The sequence below is a fragment of the Coturnix japonica genome, chromosome 10 (assembly GCF_054131305.1).
Source record: "Coturnix japonica strain WE chromosome 10, WE-NBRP24, whole genome shotgun sequence".
Lineage (NCBI taxonomy): Eukaryota > Metazoa > Chordata > Aves > Galliformes > Phasianidae > Coturnix > Coturnix japonica.
Window position 1 is genome coordinate 6,734,288 of NC_140672.1, and position 24,398 is coordinate 6,758,685.

Genomic DNA, 24,398 nt, shown 5'->3' on the forward strand with positions numbered 1-24,398 from the left:
GGGGGGTGTATAACCCTATATTGTGCTACAGGTGACCACCCCTGTCAGACACTTGTGACCTCCCTGACTCCAGCCCTGCTGCATGCAGGCACCACCTCCCCAATATCCAACAGGGTTGTGAGCCCCAAAACCTTGGGGGGACACTTGGGGTTCTATGGGGACATGAGACCCCAAATCCTTGTGGACACATTGGGGACACCCGGTGGGGATGTGGACCCCAAAACCTTGGGGTGAAGCTGAGGATGTGGACCCCAAAAACCTCACGGGGTGAAGCTGAGGATGTTGGGGATGTAGGCATAGGACCATCCTCCTACAGGACCAGCAGCAGCAGCTCCATTGTGTGACCTGCAGGGAGCTGGAATGGGATGGGGTTGGGGGGGTCACAGGGGTTATGGGATGGGGTTGGGGGGGAGGGGCTCACAGGGGATGTGAGCAGACCCCCGTCCCATAATCAACAACAACCCCCAATCCAAAGCGGGACTGCCCCCGCCATGAGCCCTAAAGGGGCTTTCATCTGACCTGATCCCCCTTTTCCCTACAGACCACCGCAGCAAAGGGGCTGCAGCAACAACATCAACAGATTGGACACGTCTGAACAGATTGAACAGATTGGATACGTCCACCCATCCTGTTGGGCCCAGCTCTTCTTGGCTCTCTGTTCCCTCCTGGCCTTGCAGCTGGCAGCTCATCGGCTGCTTTGGGGCTTCAAGCACAGCCCCGATGGGTGGCAGAAGACTGAAAGGACAGAGCGGGAGGGGTCTGCCTGAGTGGCTGATGGCTTTGGGGCCGCATCCCGCCAGCCTGAGCCAGGAGCCTGGGCTGTAATGCAGCCTTCCCCACAGACAGCTGATGGGCTGTCCCATGGCTCTCTGGAGACGTGGAGAGGGACCAGCCCTGTGAACTGGGGGGCTCCTGGCCTCCCCATCCCTCTCTCGGGCAGCCACAAACAAGCAGCGACCCTTTGGCGTTAGGGAATGGGCTCTCGTTGGGTCACCCCCATGCACATCCCAGCCCACAGCCTCCAGCCTCACCTGTAGGCAATGCTCTCCCTCTGCAGAGAGCTCCGTCTCCTTCGCAACTGCCCGCTGTCAACACTTGCAGTGCTCAGGCTTCTGGTGTAGGTTGGAGTCATGTCAAATCTCACTGCAGTTGGGAAGGAAGAGGAGATTCGCCATCAAGCCTTTGGCTCGCTCACTAGCAGCAATCAGGCCTGTTCCCAGAGCCAGCCCTGAAACCATCTCTGTCCCCACTCCTGAGGGTGGATAGTGATAGGACCAGGCCAGGGAGGATGTGACTCTGAGCAGCCTGGTCTGGTGGTTTATGACCCTGCACGCTGTGGTCCTTTTCAACCCAGGCTATTCTATGAATCTATGACTGTATCAGATGAGTCTATGATTGTATCAGACCTCAGGGAAGTCACATGGAAGAGGCAAGCCTTTGAAATTAAGCTTGATTCGCTTTGCCCCTAATACACCTGATCACTGCATCCCTTACTTGGCAAATGGTCTTTCTGTGGGTTGTAGATGAGGAAAGGGAAAGAGGAAAATAAAGCAGCTGCTTTGTCCTAGAGCTCTTGTTTCACTGGGGTCTGGCCCTATTTTCTGAAACTAAAAGACGATGTGTGAAAGAAGGACGGGAAAGGTGCAAGGAGGTTTTGGTTTTGGTGCTGACTCCAGCCTGGTGCTTGCTGCTGGGAAAGGCACACTTAGCTCCAAGGAAGGATGCGTGGGTGGAAAGCCAGTGGCCAGGGGTCAGGGATCCCCAGCAATAGAGGGCAACAGCCCAACCAAGAGCTGGGGTGATTTGCTTTTAAACTGCATCCAGTGAAGTCCTGTCCCATTGGTTCTGACATACGTCTCCCCATTCCCTTCCAGTTTGTGCAGAGGTGGCATGAAACAGAGGGCATTGCTTTCTGCCAGACTGCAGGAGCAGAAGCATTTCAGGTGCCTAAATGGTTTGATTTCCTCATTGTGGTTGAAAGGAGTACATATAGAAGGAGGACTTCCATTCTTGGGGTGGATATGCACATGGGAGGCTGCACAGGGAAGGCTCCATCCTGGCCAGTTCAGCCAGCAGCTGTATCCAACTGGCAGAAGCCCCACTCAGTGAGGCCAGCAATGGTCCAAGGGCCTCAAACCCCAGCCCATGAGGCCGGCACTGGCCCTGGGCCATAAAGCCACAGTAAGGGAAGTCAACATCGGCTCTGGAGCCTAAAGCCACAATCAGAGAGGTGAGCACCAGCCTCGGGGCATACAGATGTGCACCCCTATTCCTTCCCACGATCTCCCCTGGGACTCCATTGAGCACTATGAGGCCACATTAGTCTTGACTGGTTTTTAATGAAAATTACAAAACCATGACAGCTGCGCAAGAGTCACCTTCACTTCCCTGTTGTTTGACTTCAGATCACCCCATGGGCTGACCCTGGCGTTGGTTTCCTTAAATTCGGATCTAGGAGGCGTCCACTTCCATTATGATGAAAGCGCAGAAGTCATGCGAGCATTGCTGAGGTCTCAATGGTTGGCACGGTGGGAGGAGCACGTGTCCCACAGGTGGTGAGCAGAGCTGGTGCTCTGGCGAGCGTGCTGCACGCGGAGACTGAGCTCTGTGCATTTCGTGGAACAGATCACCCTGGCAGAGCCTGTCCGAAGGACTGCTGTGCTGTGTTGGTGAGCTGAGCGCAGCTTAGGCTGAACAGGCCCAACAGGTGAGCTGGGTTTGGTGCTGGCTGGCTGCTGGGAGGTGTCTCTACAGACATGAAATGCTAGGCCGGGGAGAAGTCCCCAGCTCCAGCAGTGCCCCTCCACATGGCTGTTCCCAGGGGAAAGAGGTTCTTGTGGAGATTCCAACCCGTGTTTTGGTGAGGATGATGAAACACCATTCATAAGGAAACAGAGCGCAACTTGTGCCTCACTACCACACGGATGGCTGGGTGCAGAGCTCCTGAGGAGATGGAGAAGAGCACTTGCTGACACAAGCCATGGCAGTCAGACACAAGCTGCAGCTAGCGTTGGGACGTTCTTGCAGCCAGCTGATTCCCAGACCTTTTCCTCCACAAGAGACTCAATTGCATGGCAGAACAAAGCTGGGAATATACTTCTCCCATTGACTTTTCTCTTGTGGATGATTTCTGCAGGGTTCCTGTTTGCAGGGAGATTTGGAGGATCGAGGCAGTCTTAGGAAGAGTGAAGCCAGCTCTTTCCAAGAGCAGGGAAAGTTCCTGTGGAGAGAGCTTGTGAGAGAACTTGTGCTTCCTCTGACACTTGAGCGATCATGTCTCAGCAAGGAGACAAGTGCGGATCCAATGCCTGCTCTGTGAGCGGAAAGGTATGGCTGGGTTCCTTTGGCTTGACTTTTCTTCTTTGTTCCCATTTGTAAAGGGAAGGAGTGGAGCAGGGGGAGCCCTGCTGGTCCTTTGGGACCTCAGTAAGCGGTTGGATCCTGAGCTCACTGCTGACAGCCTGGGCTAATGGCACGGGCAGGGCTCAGGCTGTATTTTCCCTTAGAGATCAATGATGTCTCAGCACTCTGATATCCCATCTCTGGCACGATCTGGAAGCTCTCAGCTGCCCGTTCCGACCTGAGTTTCTTCCTTTCTCTCTTCAGAGGCGGCGCAGCTGCCAGACATCCAGCTGCACCTTTCAGCGCGCAGAGGGACACAATGGGGATGGACTGTCTTTACTGCCACGCAAAAGTGAGTTTCTCTTCTGTCTGTAAAACAGGGTCTTTCTTTAGTGGGGGGTGGACACAGGCTAACAGGACAATACTGCTACTGTCATCTGTGAAATCAACACACGATCTCTTCTTTTAGGGACAGAGCCCGTGCGTCCATGCAATGGTGCTGGGCAAGGTGGGAAACGGAAAGCCCATGCAGGTAAGAGCTGTGGTGTGGGTACCTGCCACTAAATAGGGCTGCATGAAGGGGTGCATGTGTGATGGAAGAGTGAAGAAAGCCCACTGCAGATCTGTGCTGACTGCAGAAATGGCACCATGCTGTAGCAGCAAAAAGGAAAATGGTAGGAACTACACTTGGAGAGTTGAAGTTGGTGGTTGGCTGTGCTCAAATCTTCCTCCCAAGAGATGCTCTTCAAGTATTTCTTGTTTCTTTCTGCCAGAAGATGACGCAAGCGGCCTTCCAGCAAAGCGCAGCCTTGCGGCAGGTCTGGGTAGGACTGCAGCCTGTGACGTGGCACCCAAGAGAGGTACAGAGGCACAACAGGCATCGGGGTTTGATTCAATGTCGTTCTAGTCAGGCTTTCTGTCTGTTCTTTCCTGGGAGTGTTGTTGCTGCATGTTGCTTGAGGTCTTTGTCCCTGGGATTTACAAGTACCTTCCCTGTCGAGATTTGAAATGCAAACCCACACTTCACCCAAGATCTGCTGCTGTGAACACTCAAGATGAGATTTCCTAGTATTGTGGCCCATTCTGCAGACTGAAAGTAGCCTTGGGCTCCCTTGAAGTCTAACTGCTTCTCCTTTCTTGATTATAACAGATGTACAATGTGAGCCAAATGGAATGATCTACGTGAAAGCAGTGCAGGAAGTGCTTTCTGGGAGAGATCATCTCCAGGCTGGAGGGCTTCCAGTAACAGCAGGTCCCAGCTCAGGGAGAAGACCTTCCCTGGCTGTGTGCCCCCGCTCTGTCTCCAAGACCCTGGCTAGAGGGAAACGCAAGGGCTTGGACGAAGAGCAACAGGCAGCAGCGCAGTTGCCTGCTAACAAAAGAGCCAGGGGCCAGAGCACCGGCAGTGTGCCGGCCCCAACCCCACCACGGAGCTCCAAGCAAAGAGGTAAGAAGGTGCTGTGGCACCGTCCCGGTGAAGTGCTGTCCTTATCAAACACATTGAGTTTGCTTAGGGCTTGCTTTACCTTTTCCTTCTCTGTGGAGGGGAAAGGAGTTGAAGGCTACAAAGTCCAAAGGCAGCGAGGTGCCAGAATACCTAAACGCATCTCTTTCCATTAACATCATTATGCTCTTCCGTATTTCCCCCTGGAAATGTTACTCACTGAGAGGCTTCCTAGTCCCATTTGCTTTGTCTTTGGACTGCCATTTGTTTTCTCGGCACCCATATTTCTGCAGCTTTGCTGTAGACAAAATGAATTCATTGGTATTCTTGCTTTCCAGCAAGAAGACAACAACAAAAAGAAAGGAAAAGGGAAATGAGAAAGGCTTCTTTGAGAGCTGCACGTGCAGAGGTGAGTCCTTGGTGAACACAGACACACATTCTCTTGTTGGTCTCAGTGCCTACATCTGTCAGACATAAAAGAGATGGCAAAATCCTGAGAGAAGCGATGGAATAGAAAAATTGTGTGTTTGAGGAAATGACACTGTCAGTGAGAGCTGCCATGGGGAGCTTGGACGCCTTCCTCTGGCTTGAGAACAATGTGGTTGGTAACAGCCAGAAGGTTTTGCTGTGATAAAGAAGCTTGCCATGTTGGGCACTGCAACCTTTGAAACGACCTTCCCATGACAGAGCATGAATCTTACCATAGACAACGTGTCATGGGAAGTAGTGTCAGTGACCTGAATGAAAGGAACATGCTGTTCCACACGGGGCCATTCTGGATGTTTACTGGTCAGGCTTTCTTCATGAGATCTCCCTAGATTGTTTCTGTCCTACTTCTACGCTTGCTTTGTTTCTTTCCAGTTCTTCGCAGAGATGAACAGCCTTGCAGAGATGATGCAGAAGGTGCACATGAAGGACTGAGAGGAAAAGCGTCACAAGGCAGCGGCTGCAGTGCACAGCATTTCAGTTGCAGCCCAACTCAGCATTCCATGTTTTACTACATTCTGGGATTTCTTTTATTTATTTATTTATTTATTTATTTTTATTTTTTTATTTTTTTTTCCTTTTTTTTTTTTCTTTAATGCATTCAATCAATAAACTATCATAATTACATATTCACAAAGACTGCACAGCCTGATTTGTCCAGTGGCATTCCATGAGCAGCTGCCCGACATTTGGTCCAGAGTAGCATCTACGCATCTTCGGTCCACTATGCATCTTCGGCGCCCACCACAGCCCATCCCAGCACCGTTCTTCCAGGCAGTGCTCCAAGTGCTCCTGCTTTTGCTAGCACTCATAGAGGTTTCCCATGGAGCTCCATGGCACACAGGACCTGGCCCCCGCACACAGCTGTACAACCCCACTCCATTGCACAGCCCTGCACACAAACATGGGCAGCTCCTCTCTTGCACACAGCCACATGCCTGCTCATACTTGTATGACCCCAGCCATTTGAATAACACTGTGCACACACATTGATGTGCAACCCTGTCCTTCTGTCTACCCATGTGCATGGGCATCTATGTGTGCCACCATGCCTCCTTTGCACACCCAGGTGCCCACACAACATTCCATGCCCTTGTACTGATACTTGCTGCTACTCCTTCCCAGGCTGAAGATTCTGCACTTGCTTTTGTTAAACCTCTTCACGTTTATTGGTGCCCAGCTCTCCAGTCTGTCCAGGTCTTGCTGAATGGCAGCACAGACTTCAGGTGTGCCAGCCATTCTTCCCAGCTTTGTATCATAGGCGTACTTACAGAGCATGGACACTATCCCCTCATCAGGGTCATCAGTGAAGATACTGAACAAGATCAGACACAGCACCAAGCCCTGGGGAACACTGCAGGCCACAGGTCTCCAAATGGACTCTGTGCTGTGATGCCATTATAGAAGGCTGCAGGGTTGGCTGAGCATGACTTTTCCTCGGTGAATCCAAGCTGCATACTGCTGATAAACTTCTTCCTTTCCAATTGCTCGCAGAAGGCATCCAGACCAAACTGTTCCAGCACCTTTCCAGGGACAGAGGTGAAACTGACTGCCGTGCAGTTTACCAGATCCTCCTCCTGCTCCTTTCTGAAGACTGCAGAGTCACAGGCTCTCCTCCAGCTTTCAGGCACTTCTCTTCTCCAAGACCTGTCAAAGATGACAGAGTTTGGCAATTACCTCTGCCAGCTCCCTCCGCACATGTGGATGCATCCCATCAGAGTCTATGGATTTGTGCACACTGATCCCACCCAGATGCTCCCAGATCACCCCGTCCTCACCCAGAGGAAAGCTCTCCATTTCCCAGGCTTTCTCTCTTCCCTCCAGGGTCCAGGAGTCCCAAGGGGCAGTCTTTGAAGTGAAAACCAAAGTAAAGAAGGCGTTCAGCATCTCCACCATCTCAGCATCACCCATTTCCAGGACACCCCCCTTCCCTATTTCCTACCTTTAGGGATGAACCAATCCTGAGCTCCAAAGAAGCGCTATTTAAATACTGCCCAGCTCTCATGGCTAGGAATGGATTTCAAGTAAGACTCATAGTCATAACGTGGTGTTGAGTGACCTGCAGTAAGCACTGTTACTGCTAGAAATGACCTGCAGTCTCAAGGAAAGGTAAACAAACCCATGCTAGGTATTACACTGAATCGCATCAGTGCAAAGGGCTTTATGACAGATTGCTTTTGTGTCAGCATCTATCAGATATCAGATGGGTCCCTTGGCTCATTTCCCACTTTGTTAGGAATTTGGAAGCACCGTGGAGGAGCTACATGCAAATCACAGTCAGTTTGACTAAATGGGGTGACAGAAGAGATGGTGTCACTGTGCAGGGAGCACCAGAAAGCCAGGATGACCTGAAAAAACTCTGAACGCAATTGTGAAGTGTAACAGATCCAAGGACTGATATCAGTCACAACCCACAGCTGCAACAAACCATATAGATGTTCTGCTTCTGCCTTTGTAGCTCTACGGACAGACAGACCGTACAAATGTGTGGTGCTCACGGGTACGTCTCAGAAAACCAGTGGTGGAGGAGCACATTTGGCTGCAACATCCATCCTGCTTCCCTCGAGATGTCGGTCTCCAGCAGGCGGCGCTGTGATTCAACTTTTGCCACCTTTTTCCTGGGTGCTTTACTTTAATGTGCTCCAAGTGATCAGTGCTATTCCAAGAGACTGAGAGAGATTTCTCATCAGGAAATTAAGGACTGGTTAGATTGGTTCCCTTGATCCACAGTCTTTGCACCATTCAGTGCACTGCAGAACTAATGAATGGCTGCATGAAGTAGATGCAGTGAAAGCTAAATTACAGCCTTAGATGGAAAAGAATGGGAGTAGCTGCTGTCCCCAAAGTTGTGGCCCTTATTCAAGTGCATGAGCCCTTTTCTCCTTTAATAACAGAGGCTTCCCAGATGTTGAAGCCTATGTGATCTGAAACGACCTGGTAGTCGAGCAGTAGTCATTTTGAGATGCTAGATGCCTTGGTTTGAAAGGATTGATACATTGTGAAAGGTTCACATTTTGTCCTGTTGCATTTCATAGAGGATCCTCCTTGGGGAAGGAGCAGTGATGCTTAACTGAACTGACATAGGGCTGGGAACTGATTTCTCTGCAGGTGGAGGTAAGGCTTCCTGCAGTGCTTTTCTCTTTGTTAGAATCAATTGCCCATACAGAAGTCACTGTCTGCTTCTGTTCTGTAGCACTAACTGACCAAAGTATCAGACAGTTCAGACAAAACATACCTCTAAGTGCTAGACATAAAGTGGACTGCAAACCTACAGCATGCTTTCTGTCACTCTGTCTCCTTAGTTGCAGACTGTGGTCTCTGGGGAATTATTGATGGGCAGGCAGGTGTTCATTCTCTGTGCATCCCACCACTGATGTATGGCCATCTGCCTCCTGCTGTGGTGCTGGCAGCAATGTGCAGCAACAGGGCAAAATCTCCAGAGAGCCCTCTCCATCCTACTTGCCAGTCCCTGTGACCAAGTCACAAGCCTGGAAATCAAAATACATACTGTCTGCCACTCAACTTCAAATGTGTTGGGCTTGAATCGCCCAGCAGAGACCTCACCTCACAAAATCCCCCCTGAGTGCCACCAGCCAAGCAGGACAGTGAAGAGGCACATGCACAGAGCTCTGAGTCCATCTACTGCTGACTTTGGCCAAAAATGAGGCAGGCACTCTGGACACTGGCAAGGTAGGCCTGCTGGTTCCTCCCAGCAAATGAAATGACAGATCCCTCCTGGCTGAGTCCCACAGCTTCTTTTCAGCATCCAGGTCACGGGGACAGGAGCCCAAGTGGCTCTCTGCTCGAGTGAGGATGCCAGTCAGGAAGTCAGCCATTCCATCTGAAGCAAGATGAAACAAACAGTCGGGTTGTGTGGCACAAAACTCTCTAAAATAATTGCAGATGGACCTCAGTGTTCACATTAAGCTGATACTGCACCGAGTTCTGTCAAATGAAAGAGAAATGTGATGGTTTCTCCCAAAGAATTGCTTGCTTCCCCAGGCAGGCGCACTGGAAGACCCAGAACACTGAACTTTATTTTAAGTACCCAAGCACGAAGCTTACTTCTCTCCTCTGCCAAGGGAACAACCACTTCAAAGCACCTCTGGAGAGATCACTCAGGTCAACCAGTACTGGCAGCAAGGTTATCACTTGTGATTTCAGCACGTGTTTGTTTCTTTGTTTAATAGGTACAAAGTGTAAAAGGAAGATTTCTGCCTTTACCTGGAAATGGTTGGGAATATTGTCATTTCTTTACTGTTTAGACTGTTAATGTGTTAAATGTTTGGTGCTCACTTGGGTACATCTCTGCCTGCAGTCATTCCTGCAGCACCAAAGGCCACCCAGACCTCCATGCCCACCTCTGGGGATGCTGGAGTGGTTGCAGTGAACCAAGAGCTGCAGCTCCTCCAGACTGAATGTCTCCAGCACCATCGTTGCTGTCAACGTCTCTGTGGCCTTGTGTTGTTCTCGTGGAAGGAGATGGTCATGTACTGTACAATGGCTGTGTTAACTGGGGGCACTGGGCAGTACTGGTGCCACTGGGAGGCTATTGAAGGACGCAGACAGCACTGTGGTGGCTCCAGGCAGTACTGGGGGATACAGAGTTTGCACAAAGAGAGTCTAGACAATACTGGGAAGCAATGGGAGCTTACTGGGGAACTGCAAGGAGCACGAGCGGACACTGGAGAGCTCTGGACAGCACTTGTGGTGTTGGAGGACGTTCAGGAAGTACCCAGGTGGCACATATTAAGCTCATTCATTTCCTGTTCTCCAGCATCTCACGCAAGGTATTAAATGACCCACTTTTTTCACGGGGGAGACTTTCCCCTTGGGGCTGACTTCCCCCCACCCCAGCGCTGCTCTGCTCTCCCCTGGCTCTATGTTGATGCATTCCCACCTGATGCTGTCACTCAGTGACACACTGGCCACCAACAGACTCACTGTGGGTCCTGAGGATGGCTGGGGGTGGCACCACTGCACGTCGCACGAGGGGAAACAGAGGCAACAAGGTGAGCCAAGCGCTGCAGGGCAGAAGTTTGGCAGGATGTCACAGCGGGCACGGGGATGGCTTTTGCTCTGAGTGCTGCTGAGTCAAAGCCAAGCGTTTCTTTCCTGGAATGAAAGGCTTTTTGTCAAACTCAAAGTGTCCTCATTTCCCCCCTCATCTTCCACTTCTCCCTCTCCTTTCCTCCCCCTCCAGCTTCTGGGGGCAGACAGCTGAGGGGGTCCCACTCTGCAACCCTTTAGCCCCTTTTCTTACCCCAAATGGGGACAGGAGCAAAGGCCTCCCATGCCCCTCCCACACTTCCCAAGCTTCTGCTTTTTGCTGCCTTTTTAGCCCCAAATGAGTCACTCAGGGATTTTTTTTTTGGGGGGGAGGGGGGCTATTTCTTCACTGAGCAAGTAGAGGGGGTCTCCTATGTGATGCTGAGGGGTTGGATGCACATGGGTGCTGCAGCAGCCCCCAGTCCTGCTGCTGTCCCTATTATCCCTTATTTACAGGTGATTCCATACGGGTGGACCCCAGCCAAGCTGAGGACAGGGGACAGACCCTAGAAACTGGTTCTCATCAGCAGAGTGATGCTGGGTACTCAGGACAATCCCCAGGCCTACAAGGCGGGGAGACACCAGTGGCTCTGTCCCTATTTGTCCTAAAGAGTCACCAGGAAGAGGATGGAACAAGGCATCAAGCTAGGGATCAATTCTAGGGATGGCAGCGGTGGGGGGTAAAGGGACAGCAATGAACTGAGACCCACCAGCAGCCAGGGCACAGCAACATGGTGGCAGTAATGTCCCCAAAGCCCTGGGGGCTCTGGAAAACCCAGCACAGTCATTCAGTGCTGTGCCTCAAAACTCCTGTGTGTTCCGGTAAGGAAAGAGTCCATGGCACACGCATGAGACCAGCCACACACAGCACTTCCCTTGAGTGGGGATGAGTCATCCTCAGCCTTCATCCCCAGCCCAGTAACACTGCACAGCACTGCACTCTTCCTTCCGGGGCCTCCACAAGACCTGAGTTTGGGTTGCGGAAAAGCAGGAATTGTCCCTGCATCCCAGTGGCATCCCGCTGCATCATGTCAGTGCTCCCACAGCCCAGGGCTACTGAGCAGTGCTGCATCCAAAAAGCCATAGCCAAATGAATGCATTTCATCCTGACTTGCGGAATAAAACTCTATAATCCAGAGATGGGTTATAAAGCAGGTATGTTTATTCCAGTGCCGGGTGCAAGGGGGATAGCTCCACCAAACTTGCACACCAACTTGTAAAATCGTGACACAGATATAGGTACATCTAATACATAGTCAATGATTTCTCAGAATTCTAATACATAGTCAGTAGTTCTCGGAATTCTGATACATATTCAGTAGGTCTTTAGCATGAAGACCCCCTCTTGTTCTTATCAGGGGGATGAAACTCCTCTTCTGGTAGTTTACAAGTAGTTATTCTCCTCCTTGCCTGATGTCGTCCGTGAGGTCTCACTCCTTAGCTGCATCCTCTTTGCTCTCCTATGCCCCTTGTTTCTTTTACTTGTAAAATTTAACTATCCTTTACTTGTTTCTATAAACTAGCTTTAAGTTTCCCTCTTTTAGTCCCCCTTTATTCCATATTCCAACAGAGCATCAGTTTCCTGCTTCACTGTACAATCCCCACTTGGTATGTTATTCCTTATTTTGCATGGCAGAGTTCCTTCTTATTTCCCCTGATGGAGGTGGGACCTTCCTCCGTCAGCTCCACCAAAGAGCTCCCTGGCTCCAAGGAGCTTTGAAACCTCCCCAGCCACTGCATTGACAAGGAGGGAAGGTTTGGACCTGGCTGCTCCTCACGCAACCTGTGAAACCCCACTTATTGTATGCCATAGAGAGGCTATGTGAAAGCAGGGGGAAGGCAGCCTTGTTCCCAATTCAGTCAATAGCCATTTCAGCACAGACCACAGTGGGATAAGGACATGGGTCACTGCAGTTAAATTCTTCTTTCCTTTTTGAAGGTTGGGCTGCAATTTATTTAACAAGGAGAACCAGAGAAAGAAGCAGAAGAGGCAGGACAGCAGCAGAAGAATCAGGGCAAGCTGGAAAGGGACGAGGAAAGCAGAGATGCTCTTATCTAACTACATGTCTACAAGACGAACTGCAAATGCAAGCAGTAGGAAAGGCTCCAAGGAAGTGACGGGGGAGTAAGACGGGAAGCAGTTTGTTTTCCCCAACCAAAATCAAACCCCGTGCATTTAGTACAGATGTTTTCAGAGTATCTTGTAGAAAAGGAACCACTCCTTTTCCCTAGCAACAACAAAGATGCAACATGGGGAGGTGTAACCCCAGGCTGACTGGTTCCAAACCTGAACGTGACACGGGGAAAAGAACTGCAGGCTATAAATTAGGCTAAGTGATAACGAGATAAAATTCAGAGATTAAGAGAAATGAAAAAAACAGCATAAGTAAAAAACAACAACAACAAAATAACAATTCAACAACAACTGAAACAAACAAAGGAATACAGATCAAACAAAGGATAAGGAAAAGAATGCACTCCCATGGTGATGCAGAGATGACAACAGAGCCAGAAAAAGGCTAAGATATCACCAACAATACAAGGGAAGAGGAATAGGTAGCTACAGGGCATGCTGCTACCTCCACCAGAGAAGGTAAGGCTAGATACTGGGAAATGAATCTCAGAAGTGACAAGAGGAAAAGAAAAAGAAAAGAGAGAAAGAAAGAAAGAAAAAAAAAAAACAGACTGGAAGGAGAGGAACACAGGCAGGAAACATAAAGTAGCAGGACACAAGCACTGGCAGGAGACACGAACTGACCGGAGGCATACACTGGCAGGTAACAAACACAAACAAAAAAAAAAAGAAAAAATAAAATAAAAAAAACACAACAGTACGGAAAAACAATAAGCAACAACACTAAGAAAAATCAATGAGGAAAAACTCTGAGGAAATGTACGAAGGGAAAGCACTAGGGAAAAGTAGTATCAAAGACAGAATGCAGACATGCAAACAGAGTCTCGAGGACACAAAAAGTAATACATCCATGCCAGGGAGGAGGAATGGGTAGCTACAGGGCATGCTGCTGCCTCAACCAGAGATGCTACATCAGGGTGACAAGCCCAGATTGGGTCTCCGGATGACATTTAGAACAAAACATATCTTTGTAGGAATGCAAAGCATCTGCAGTCATGCCAAGAAGGAGGTAAGGGATGGATTTAAGCAGCCATGAGAGTAAACAGAGAAGTATTATAAGACAGAAAGAAAAAACACACTGGCAGGAGACAAACACGCAATAGCAGGAAACACATACTGGCAGGAGACAGAATGGCAGGACACACAAAGAGGAAACGAAAGAAAAACAATATCAAAAATCACTAAGGAAAATAAAGGAACAGGAAAGACAAAGAGGCAACAATAATGAAACAAGGACCATGGAAAGTAAAGTAAAAGGAGCACTATAAAAAATCAAACAGGGGAAAACGAAACATGGAAGGAAAACAGAGCAAAGCAAAAAAAGGTCTAGAAATGCAAGAGTAAAGCAAATCACCTGAACACAAGATCATGTCAAAGCAAAGAGTCCATATCAAAGAAACAATAAAAAAGCTCACCAGTGCTGAGCACTGGAAAGAAACAAAGAACACTCAAAAACAAGGGCAGGTAAAGATTCAAAAGAAAAACTAAAGAGCAAAGATAAAACAAAAAAGAGAAATGAAAGCTGAAGAACTAAGAAGCCAAGGTAAAGAAAGCAAAATGGCTTGAAATACTGAGTAACAAAAAGGAATACCGCATAGTGAAGGATAAAAGAATGCCAAGACTGGAAAAGGAAAAAAAAATAAAGGAATCCACAGATATGAAAAAAAAAAACCAAAACTCAAAAGCAATCCATGGCAACATAGACGGAGCAGCAAAGCAAGACATGAAAAATAAAAAGGGCAAAAGGCAACGGTAAAGGCAATGGCAAAACAAAATGGCATAGGACACAAGGCAAAGGCAAAGGCAAAAGCAAAAGCAAACTGCCAAAGGCAAAGGCAACAGGCAAATGCAACAGGCCAAAGCAAATGGCAGAGGGAAAAGACAAAATGCAACGGCAAAGCTATAAGGCAAGGGCAAAAGAAAAAGGCAACGGGCAAACGGAAGGTCAAAAGCCAAGGGCTGAGGCAAAAGGCAAAGGGAAAATACAAAACACAAGGGCAGATGCACCCACCAAGGCCAACGGGAAAATGTAATATGTATGCAAAAGGCAAAGACAAATGTAAAATGCAATAGGTAAAAGGCAATAAACAAAAGGAAAATGGTACGTGGCATAGATCAAAAGGCCAAGGCAATAGGGAAATGAAAAAGGAAAATTGAAAGAGTAAAGGAAAAGGCAAATTGCATACGACAGAAGGCAACGGGAAATGACAAAATAAAAACTGAAAATGCAAAGACAACGGGTAAAAGCTAATGGAAAGAGCAAAAGACAAAGCATAAAGGAAAAGGCGAAAGGCAAAAGAAAAATGCACAGACAAAAGGTAAGTGGCAGATTCCAAAAGGCAAAGGCAAAAGCTAAGTGGGACAGTTAGTACAAAAGGCAAAGGCAAAAGGGAACTGAAAATGGCAAAATGACAAAGCAAAGGAAAAAGGCAAATGGCACAGGAGAGAAGGCAAAGGCAAAAGCCAAAAGGAAAACTGAAAATGCAAAGGCAACTTGTCAATGCAAATGGCTATGGCTAAAGACAGTGCATAACAACAAAGGCAAAAGAAAAAGCAAAAGGCAAAGGCAAAAGGAAAATTGCAGAGGACAAAAGACAAAGGCAAAAGGGAAATGCAAAAGGTAAAGTGAAAAAGCTAATGCCAAAGGTAAAGGAAAACGGCAAATGACATAGGACAAAAGGAAAACACCAAAAGCAAAATGCAAAATTCAAAGGCAAAGGGCAAAAGCAAATGGCAGTGCGAAAAGCAAAAACCTGAGGGCAAATTCAACAGAGGAAAGGCAAAAGGTAAGTGACATAGAAGAAAAGGCAAAGGTAAAAGGGGTATGCAAAAGGTATCATCAAAATCATTTTGATGGGGTGCTCAGAGACAAAGTGTAGTGGAGGGCTGTTAGAGTTAGGCTAGTACGGTTAGGTTGTGGGTGGACTTGATGATCCTTAATGCCTTTTCCAACCTGAGCAATTCTATGATTCTATGAGATTTAACACCACAGTCCTTGTGGCAGCTGTGATGGAACTTGCAGTGTCTCTGGCTTCCCCACAATCACTTTCTCCAGGCAGATTCTTAGGCCCTGCAACTTCTTGAAAACCAAGTACACACCTCTGTCCAGCTTCCGCACCAGCTCCTGCAGTGACATCTCTGACAGCTTGCTCCTCAAAGGAAAAACCAAGCAGGTGGTTGAGTCACCACCCCTGCATGTGTTTAAGAACCATTTGGATGTGGTGCTCAGGGACATGATTTGGCAGCAGGTTGTCAGGTTTAGGGTACGTTTGGTCAGGTTATGGTTGGACTTGACCATCTTTAAGGTCTTTTCCAACCTGAGCAATTCTATGACTCTATGATCCCTATCAAAGCTGACCTTCTGCAGTTTCTATAATCACTCTGCACTCTGCAAAATGTTACTCTCTGCATCCTTCTGCCTTCCAAGGCTAAGTACAGAAGCCTATCTGCCAACCAGTAGTCTTTGCTGGGCTGGTTGCTGAAATTACCCACCAACAATGAAGAGCCATAAATACAAAGAGAAGTACATCAGCTGAATTAGTCACACTTTAGACTACCAGATGCTACTAAGATCTAAACTACCTGAGCCGCCACGGGAACACTTCTTCAAGCTACACTATCATCTACTGCAGCTAGGAATTATGCTCTGTGTTCCTAAGCCTATTTCTTCAGCTGATTGGAAAGAATGCTTTAATCACCAGCACAATATCAAGAGCTTGGTGTTCCAGTTACGTGTAGTAAAACTCGCTCTTAACAGAGACATCTTGAACTATTCTGGAAGCCACCCATTGGTTCCTGTCGTCAGGAAAGATCAAATGAAATCCAATAAGCCTGCACTCTCAGCCTGTGCTTTCAAGTCACATGACAGGATCCACTAAAGTGGGATGCGAGAATGACACGAGTCCTCCGGCAGTCAGAAGCTTCATTTTAAAAATAACCACATTTCTCTGAGGCTGTAACAGCAAGTGAAATGGGCTCCCCCCCACGCCCCTGCTCACACAAGTAACCTGCTGCTGGTCGGGGTCCTGATTGGCAGGGAGCTGCAAAAAGTGCTGCCCCACACCACTCCGAGGCTGCCTTCATCAGCACAGGGCAGCACTAAGCCCAGCACCAGGCAGGGCAACTTGCACAGCACGCACCAGGCTGTGGCTGGCTCAGCTTCCATGCCGCTGTGCCTGCAGTCCCACTGACCCCAGGCTGCAGCGGGCGCTGTGTCATCACAAGACTGAGTGACACAGAGGCATATTCCCTGTGGGCTCTGCCCCATAAATGCCATCACACAACCTGGTACTCTGAAGTTTACATGGGTTAATACCTTGGGAGCCCTCTCTTCAAAGAGCTAGTTCTACAAGTCTGAGTCCCACAAAGGGTGGGCGACGATGACAATCAGCAGTGTGGAAGATACCCTATCCTAAGCACGATCATTCCCCTAAGACGTTCAAATTAGTGCTGCACAACCCTACTTAATTTTCTGTATTCATCTCTGTATTGATCTCACGTGGGTCAAGATAACACAGTGAGCACCTGCAACGAGTCTAGACCGAGCAAAACTTTTGATGGAGGGAGCAAAGAGGTCAAGACAAGATGATGTAGTGCGATGCATTCAAAGCAGCTGGCCAAGCAAAAGCTATGTGCATGCATTTCCAAGCTGAGCACGCACCTGGAGTTGGGACACTATCACTCATTGTCAGAAAAGAATTCCTGAGTACCCTCCTAAAGAAAGCTATACACCGACATGACTGGAGTCTGTTTACATTAATTAGCCCTCTTTACATTTTGATATGCACCATTTACTACTCCAAAGTTGCACATCCCTTTGCCTTTCCATCTGAAGGGCTTTGAAAAAGTCTCTGAAATAGAAATTCCATGACTGCTGTAATACACTTGGGCAGGTACCTGGACTTCCATCCTGAGACATCCAGTGCCTTTTACGGAAATAACGATTACTCAAGGACTTACCCCACTAAATTCACACTCAGTTTTACACCACTGGTTTTTAGTCTGATAGGTAGGAGGCAGCAAAAGGCAGCGAGAGGCAGCTATTCAGCAATCCCAGGAAGTCAGCTGGGCTCTAGGGAGACAAGAAGGGCAGTAAGGTGACAAACAACCATTGCCATTCATCCTTCTTCACAGATCTTAACATCTTTATTTCCTCCTCTCCTTCACACTCTCCCTTTGTCCAGAGGCCAGCAAGTCCTCTCTGATGGCCTGAACTGCTCAGCAAAATGGAAATCAGACAAACTGTTCTCTACTCTGGGAGAGTTCCAAATCTTTTAATCTGGGGCGAAACACGGGTGCTTCACAATATTTTTCCAACCCTTAAAACCACTATCATTCTTTATGTGTGTATTACCCATCTTTACGTTTATCAACAGTTCCTGAAGATCCTAGAGAAAAGAACCAAGAGACATTCCTCCTTATTTCTCCTATCTCCTGGCCACTACTTTGTGCTCCTCCATAACAATCAAACACTACTGGCATATTCATTATCCTTTCTATTCTTAAAATAACAAGTACTTCTACTTGAGGGTTTTGGTTTTTATCTTCATTTCCCCATGCAATTCATTTGAAAATTAGCGATGGACAATCCTCAAGCTTTTGAGAGGTTTGAGCTGGTTATGAGAAGCATCCAGAAGCTCAGAGGCTTAGCCAAAGCTAATCTGGGCATTTCCAAAGCACAAAGCTCCACACAGAGGCACAGAAACTAGGTGGCTCAGGACTCCTACCACCACTTGGCTCGCCCCTCTCAACACTGCTCCCTCACCAAACATCCAGGACTGGTTTTTATTACGTCCTTGCCAAAGAGAACACAAGATACTCAAGCACACCTTGTGCCATATATACTCCGCAAAGCTATAAACATGTTTTTAAGTCCAACAGGAAACAGAGAAACTTAAAACATATGCCTGAGGCCCCTGTTAAGCAGTAACTGTTTGCTGAATTTGGGCTCACAATAGGATTCCAACTTATCACATCCAAAGCCTTAACGTCCCTACCAAAAAGCATCTACTTCATCAAACACAGAAGGAGGAAGGTCGCAGCAACATACACCACACACCAGCCATGCTCATAAGGACAGGTAACTCTTCTGTGACAGATTCATCAAAACCTTACTGGATTAGCCTTGCTATCACCTGCAACTAGTTCTAAACACTGTTTTGAGGGGTCAGTTCCCAAACTCTGCCAAAAGGCCACATACCATCATGAGATCAGGTACACCTGAGGCAACCACGCCACTAAGGCTCCTCTGCTAAACTGAAGCAGTCCCCAGTGATGGTTAAGAAAAAAATAAAAATAAAAAAATGCAGAGTTCCAAACACAAACACTTCTCTCAGTATCCCAACACCTCTGCCTTGTCCATCACTGGCCTGCAGGACTAAAGTCAAAGCAGTGCAAACCACAGTCCCAGTGAAGTAGCTGGATGCTCTGTTTCATCTTCTCACAAGGTTAGCAGATCAGAGATCAACGAATGCAGGCTAAGCACAAGTTGCTCACAGAGAACAGGGGCTCTGCTATCACCAGCACCCGCTATACATCAAGAAGGAATGTGTGCTGTGGCATTCATTTTCCTTGACACAACTAGGAGTTCCCCATGACTGTCAGCACTGGAAGGAAAGCAGGCTGAAGAGAAAAACAAATAAATACAGACAGGACAGAAAAGCAGGGAGAACAAAGGACGGGGACTGATCTTGAACTAAATAAATTAGAGAACAGCCTCAAAAGGAATAATGGACAAGTCTGAAATGGTGATTGCTATAGAAAATTCCAGAGTATTCCTCTTGGTTTTTGTTGTTGTTGTTGCTGATTTTTTGTTTGTTTGTTTGTTTTTAAAAAGGACAACACGTAAAGAAATCAGGATGGATATGATTTGAAAACTCTTTTCAAGTGGCCTGGCATCTAAGGGCAAACTGAAGACTACACAGAACACCAATAGAAAAAGAGAGAACTAACAGCCTAGGGGGGTGCCACAGAGAAACTGGGAAGCGACCAAGTCTCTGCTCAGAGAACAACTGCTGGGTGAGGTAGAAAGCTGATGGTGATACCTTCTGCCAAGGAGGAGGAGAAGGATGAGGAAGGATGGCATCTGCAGCACAGGCACACACACCAGCGGTATAGCCTAGCTCAGAGCTACAATGCCAAAGTAATTAGAAGGTTTTATTTAACAGCTCTGTAAGGGACGATTCAACTACTTCAAGCTCCAGCAAGCTGCTAGTGACTGATAAACCAAGACTTCTCAGCGACCTCAAAAGCTGACAGCCTTTCAAAAAATAAACTGATTGTATGCTTTTTGAGATGGTTTGTTCAATCTACAGAAATTAATCCAGCAGGCAGCCCAATGGTCAAATTCTGTGCTGCCAGTAGAGCCTTTTCATGAGCATTAGGACCATCCCCGGTTACAGAGCTAGCACAGCACTGGCAGAAAATACAGTCACCTAGGAGAATAGAAAAAAAAAGAAGCAGCTTACCCTAACCTTATCTAACTCCTCTCCCAAATTTAGTAGCTATGAGTGCCATTAAAAATGCCATTAAAAAATTGGGGGAAAATTCATCAGGTAATTCCACGAAGGGCCACCCAAAAGCAAACAGCCTTTAAGCTGCAGCAGCTCAGGGCCAGGCCAGAAGTAAGAATTTTGTTTATATTGTTCATGACATAAGAAACTTTTGCCTGGTGGTAACAACAGTCCATTCCCATTGTGTCCCTCTGTGTTATGAATACTGCAATTGGCCTTCTGAAAGCCTCCTGGATGAATCCACCAAAAGCAAGGAAGCACCCTGCACTTACTCTGAAGACAGAAAGAAAGCAAGGTTCATGGAAACAGGCACACAAGGCTCGCAACCAGACACTGTGCTCCAAATCATGACAGAGATAGGACTACCACAGTGCCAGAACATGATTTACCACTAAAGGAAACATCCGGGAGCACATTCACAACTTCAGCTCAAGCTGTAACGGCTCAGCATGTTTAGCTTTCTTATCTTTCAGCTGGAAAACAAGATACTCCCAAACATCAGCCAGCAAGAACTTGGATGAGCCTGCCCTCTGGTTTTTACGATGACAGACATCATTACTGCCGCCTCTGACACCTTACCAGGAGATGCTTCCATTTATTAGCCTGGACTTGATTCCTTCCACCAGCAGCTGCTCCTAAACTGACCTCGATTCATACAGTGATGCCATCAACTTCTAGCATGAGCTGACCTGCCAGAGAGAAGAGAAAGCAGGATAGAAACAAACACTGACATAGTATGTTCTAAAATTCTTGAACAAGCACAAGAGACAAAACAGGAGATAAACGCATCCGCAGCAACACCCCAGTTCATAAAGAAATGGAAATCTAGCCTGGCCTCAGCAGCCCTTATATATTTCTTACACATTTGATGAAGCCGACTGCAGTTTGAACCAGGAGAATTCACAGTCTCTTGCAAATGTCACCATAAAGGAGAACATGACACAGCAAATTAAGGAAAAAAAAAAAAAAAAAAAAAAAAGCAATACAAAGAAAAATAAAGAAAAAAGCAAGCCAAAGACCAGGGAATCTAAGTATAAAAAAACCCAGAAAAAAAAAAAACAACCCAGAAAAAACAACCACATACTATCTGTAGCAGCAGAAAGACTAGCACAATATTACAAAGGCAAGGAAAGAATGGCTCACCCACCTCTGAGGATGGAAGTGCACAGAACAAACTCCACAGAGGAGAAATCAACAGAAAAAAATCCCACCCAAGGGCAGTCAGCCCCCTGAAATGAGCTGTAAGAGAGGTGCAGCCAGGCTCCACCCCTTCAAGTCAAAAGAAGGAAAGACAAGAAAAAAATTATAAAAATAAATAAATGAATAAGACATAGAAAACACCAAATAGGAAAGAAAACCATAGCACTGCAACGCAAAAAAATATCACAGCACAGCAAAGCACAGATGACAAAAAAAACCCAAGGAAAACGCACCTCCCTGACATGACATCTTGCCTCCTAAGCAGGTCACGGTGTCCCTCACTCAGGTGCAGAGCAGGAAGGAAGCTGAGACCCTGTTGGATCATTGCTGTGCACTCCCATCTAAAAGGTCCATATGCTCCTTGGGAAGCACAATGCCACCTGTGGAAAAGAGAAAGCAGGAACATGACATGCAGGTGGCTATCATCCAGCAGAAGGCCAGATCCTTCCATCTGTTATCCACTCCTCTTTTAGTCCTAACAAAGCTTTGAGAAAACAGAAACAGTAGAGCTTAGCAGAAGGTCTCAGGGAAACATCAGTAGAAACTGTCAGGAGGACAACTGGCATCGCGTGGACACAAACAGGCTGTTGGTGCAAGGAAGGAAATGGCACCTGAGCATTTCACCAGACAGGTTCCCTCCTCTCTGTCTTCCTGCAAAGATACAAGGATAAAAGCCTCATTTCCTCTGAGCAACAATTGGGAACAAATCAGAAAATTATTCATTCAAAGGCACTTCCAGGAGATATACAACAGAATCCTTCCCAGTTACACGAGCTTACGCTGTGGCCTTTGGGAAAAAAAGCTGCCTTTGTGGTCCTGGGTCCTGAGGGCTCCTTTTCATCACCTGTTGGGCACAGCACGAGAGCTCTTCTTGTACAAATCTATGCCCTGTGAACCTTTCTCCATCCCAACACAAAGTCCAACCTAGAGCTGTGGTGCAGACACCGGATGCAGACCAGAGCAGTAAAACAACAGAAGAGGGGAAAAGCAGATACAGGTAAAACAACTTAAGAAGAGGAAAAGAGCAGAAAAGAAGAAAGGATAAAGGTAAGAAAGAAGGACAGAAGATCGAAAGTGCAATAGATGAAAGGACTGGACATGAGCAGGAAAGGAGCAGATGCAGAGCTACATCAAGGTGTGGCTTCACTCTGTCCCTGTCCACCACTGGCGACATCCCCCACTGACAAGGATGCTGCTGCCCCAGCAGCTGATGGGTTGTGTCCTGGGGCTGTGTTCCATGCAGAGCCTCTAAAGCCTGCTACAGAACCCCAGTTCCCTGCCACTTCTTTGGAAATACTGTCATTTCTATTACTCATTGCTTTGTTTGATAAGCTATTAAATGCTTTGTGTTCCCTCTGCTACATCTCTGCTTGCAGTCATTTGCACAGTGTCAAAGGTAGGATGGGGCACCACAGATGGCAGTGTTCCACAGCTGCCACCAGCAGCCCCAGCTAGCTCCTCCACACCTGAGGTGTGAGTGGCTGTGAGGGGAATGTCTCTGTGGAAGTGCAGCTCATTCCTCCCCTCTGATGGGGGCAGAAGGCATGAGACAAAAGAGGAAGGCAGAAAGCATCTGCATTTCCCTCATGGCTCTTTTTTTCTGTGTTACTGCAGGAAATTAACTGAGCCACTGTGCCTCTCTGTTATGGCAAGCTCTACAGCTCTGCCACTGTCTTTATACTCAGGTGTTCCTGTGTGTAATGCTCCACACTTGGACCCTGCAGAGCCCAAAGGCCTCCTTGGCTGCTGTTACTCACCTGGAGATTGAGGGTGCTGGGTCTCCACTCTGTACCTGCTTCCAGGTGTCACTTGCAAGACACTGCGAGTCCACCTGGTTGGAACTGAAGTCAATGAACACAAATGTGAAAGAAATAGGAATGGATTCTTTCATTTCACAGGCTTTAATCTTCATTGAAAGATGTTCTGCTGTGGAGCACAGCTGGAAGCACTTCATATGTGCAAAAAAGGGGGAGAGCCTGGTTGCTGCCCTCCCTAATCTCATGTTAGAGCTGGCTGTCTAAGAGAAAGAGTCTCTATTTGGAGATCTGCTCCATAGCAACATTTTGTGAATCCTGTTCTTCAGAAAAGTGTATTTGGGATTTTTTGTTTAGATTTGTGTTGGGTTTTTTTTTCAGAAATTCCTTTTTTTGGATACTAGCTCGAGTCCTTCACCATTCTTTGGAAAATTAAAACAGAGTAAAGCAGCTGTATCAGCTCCTGCCTTCCACTACAGTTACCATTTGAGGTTATGGTTAACGGTTGAACTGGAGAGTCTGAGTGCTGCCACAAGGCCCTGGCTGTGCCAGGCCCCTTTCCAGCCTGGGCCCCAAAGCAGCCCCGACTGTGCTGGGTTCCCCTCTCACCTGGGCCCTGCAGTGGCCTCAACTGTGCTGGGTCCCTCTCCAGTCTGGGCCCTGAGCTGGCCCCAGCTGTGCCTGGTCCTCCTCCATCCTGGGCCCCAAGGCCCTGCCTCTGCCTGCTCCCCCTCTGCTCTGGGCCCTGAGCTGGCCCTAACTGTGCCAGGCCCCCCTCTGGCACAGGCCCTGCCTCAAGCCCCGCCCCCTGTGGGCAGCACTGCTAGTGCCTGGTTTTTTGCTCTCTTAGCTCTACTTTCCCTGTTCTCTTCACAAATGCATTCAGGTCCCCCAGGATGACGGGCACTGATACTGCTGCATTCTTCCTGAACAAACTTTCTGGACAGCTCAGCTTTTTCTACAGAGCAGCGTGCCTTTGGAAGTGCTTGGAGGATGTAAACTAACAGCAAGAGAACACTGAGCTCTTTTGGGTCTTTCTAGGAATGGCAAAGAGACAGGAGAGAGTGCCCAGCCTCGTGTGGTTGCTTGTATGCAGAAATCCCTGTCATGGTTGTCAACATCTGTGGTGTTCTGCTTTAAGGCACGAGTGTGTGACAAGAAGCCTACAGTTACCAATTTAGAGGAGGTAATTAATTGTAACAGTTCCCCTTTCTTCTTCCCTCTACACTTGGGTTATGGAGTTCTCCTTTGCGATGTGCCAGTGTAATACCTCTGAGCCACAGCACTGCTGCGTTTAGCAAAGCTCATGGCAACAGGCTTTGGACAACCTCAGAGCTTTGTAGATGAGGATAAGATATCCGATGATAAGAGAGAGAAAATGAATAAGATACAAGGTAAGTGTTGTTTATTCCTTCTAGTCAGCACGCCATCCCTAAATCTTCCATGCTATGACTTTTATCTTGAGAGTGATGATCCCT

The 24,398-nt window shown here is 47.7% G+C and overlaps 2 protein-coding genes across 8 annotated transcripts; one reads left to right on the forward strand and one right to left on the reverse strand.

The window, feature by feature from the left end:
* Positions 1–1,501: 1,501 nt before the first annotated feature.
* LOC146759188 (zinc finger CCCH domain-containing protein 11A-like) lies at positions 1,502–5,901 on the forward strand. 5 transcript variants are annotated; one of them, XM_085510609.1, is made up of 8 exons: positions 1,502–1,943; positions 2,406–3,327; positions 3,607–3,694; positions 3,812–3,874; positions 4,116–4,202; positions 4,493–4,789; positions 5,125–5,195; positions 5,648–5,901. In XM_085510609.1, the coding sequence occupies exons 2-8, from the start codon at positions 3,274–3,276 to the stop codon at positions 5,705–5,707; spliced, it is 720 nt and encodes a 239-aa protein (XP_085366735.1). In that variant the 5' UTR covers positions 1,502–1,943; positions 2,406–3,273; the 3' UTR covers positions 5,708–5,901. The 5 variants fall into 5 exon arrangements, with proteins under 5 accessions (XP_085366735.1, XP_085366736.1, XP_085366737.1 ...); XM_085510610.1 differs by lacking the exon at positions 1,502–1,943 and having other exon boundaries at positions 1,976–2,707; positions 2,822–3,327; XM_085510611.1 differs by lacking the exon at positions 1,502–1,943 and having other exon boundaries at positions 1,976–2,707; positions 3,137–3,327.
* Positions 5,902–6,565: 664 nt separating this feature from the next.
* Positions 6,566–23,664, reverse strand: LOC146759189 (uncharacterized). Of its 3 annotated transcripts, XM_085510613.1 has the most exons (6): positions 22,924–23,664; positions 21,400–21,546; positions 20,546–20,655; positions 17,415–17,526; positions 7,051–10,387; positions 6,566–6,919 (listed from the first exon to the last, which is right to left on the reverse strand). In XM_085510613.1, the coding sequence occupies exons 1-3, from the start codon at positions 23,166–23,168 to the stop codon at positions 20,634–20,636; spliced, it is 414 nt and encodes a 137-aa protein (XP_085366739.1). In that variant the 5' UTR covers positions 23,169–23,664; the 3' UTR covers positions 6,566–6,919; positions 7,051–10,387; positions 17,415–17,526; positions 20,546–20,633. The 3 variants fall into 3 exon arrangements, 2 of the variants coding, with proteins under 2 accessions (XP_085366739.1, XP_085366738.1); XM_085510612.1 differs by having other exon boundaries at positions 6,566–10,387; XR_014932408.1 differs by lacking the exons at positions 6,566–6,919; positions 7,051–10,387 and having other exon boundaries at positions 11,462–17,526; positions 22,924–23,007; positions 23,530–23,664.
* Positions 23,665–24,398: the final 734 nt, after the last annotated feature.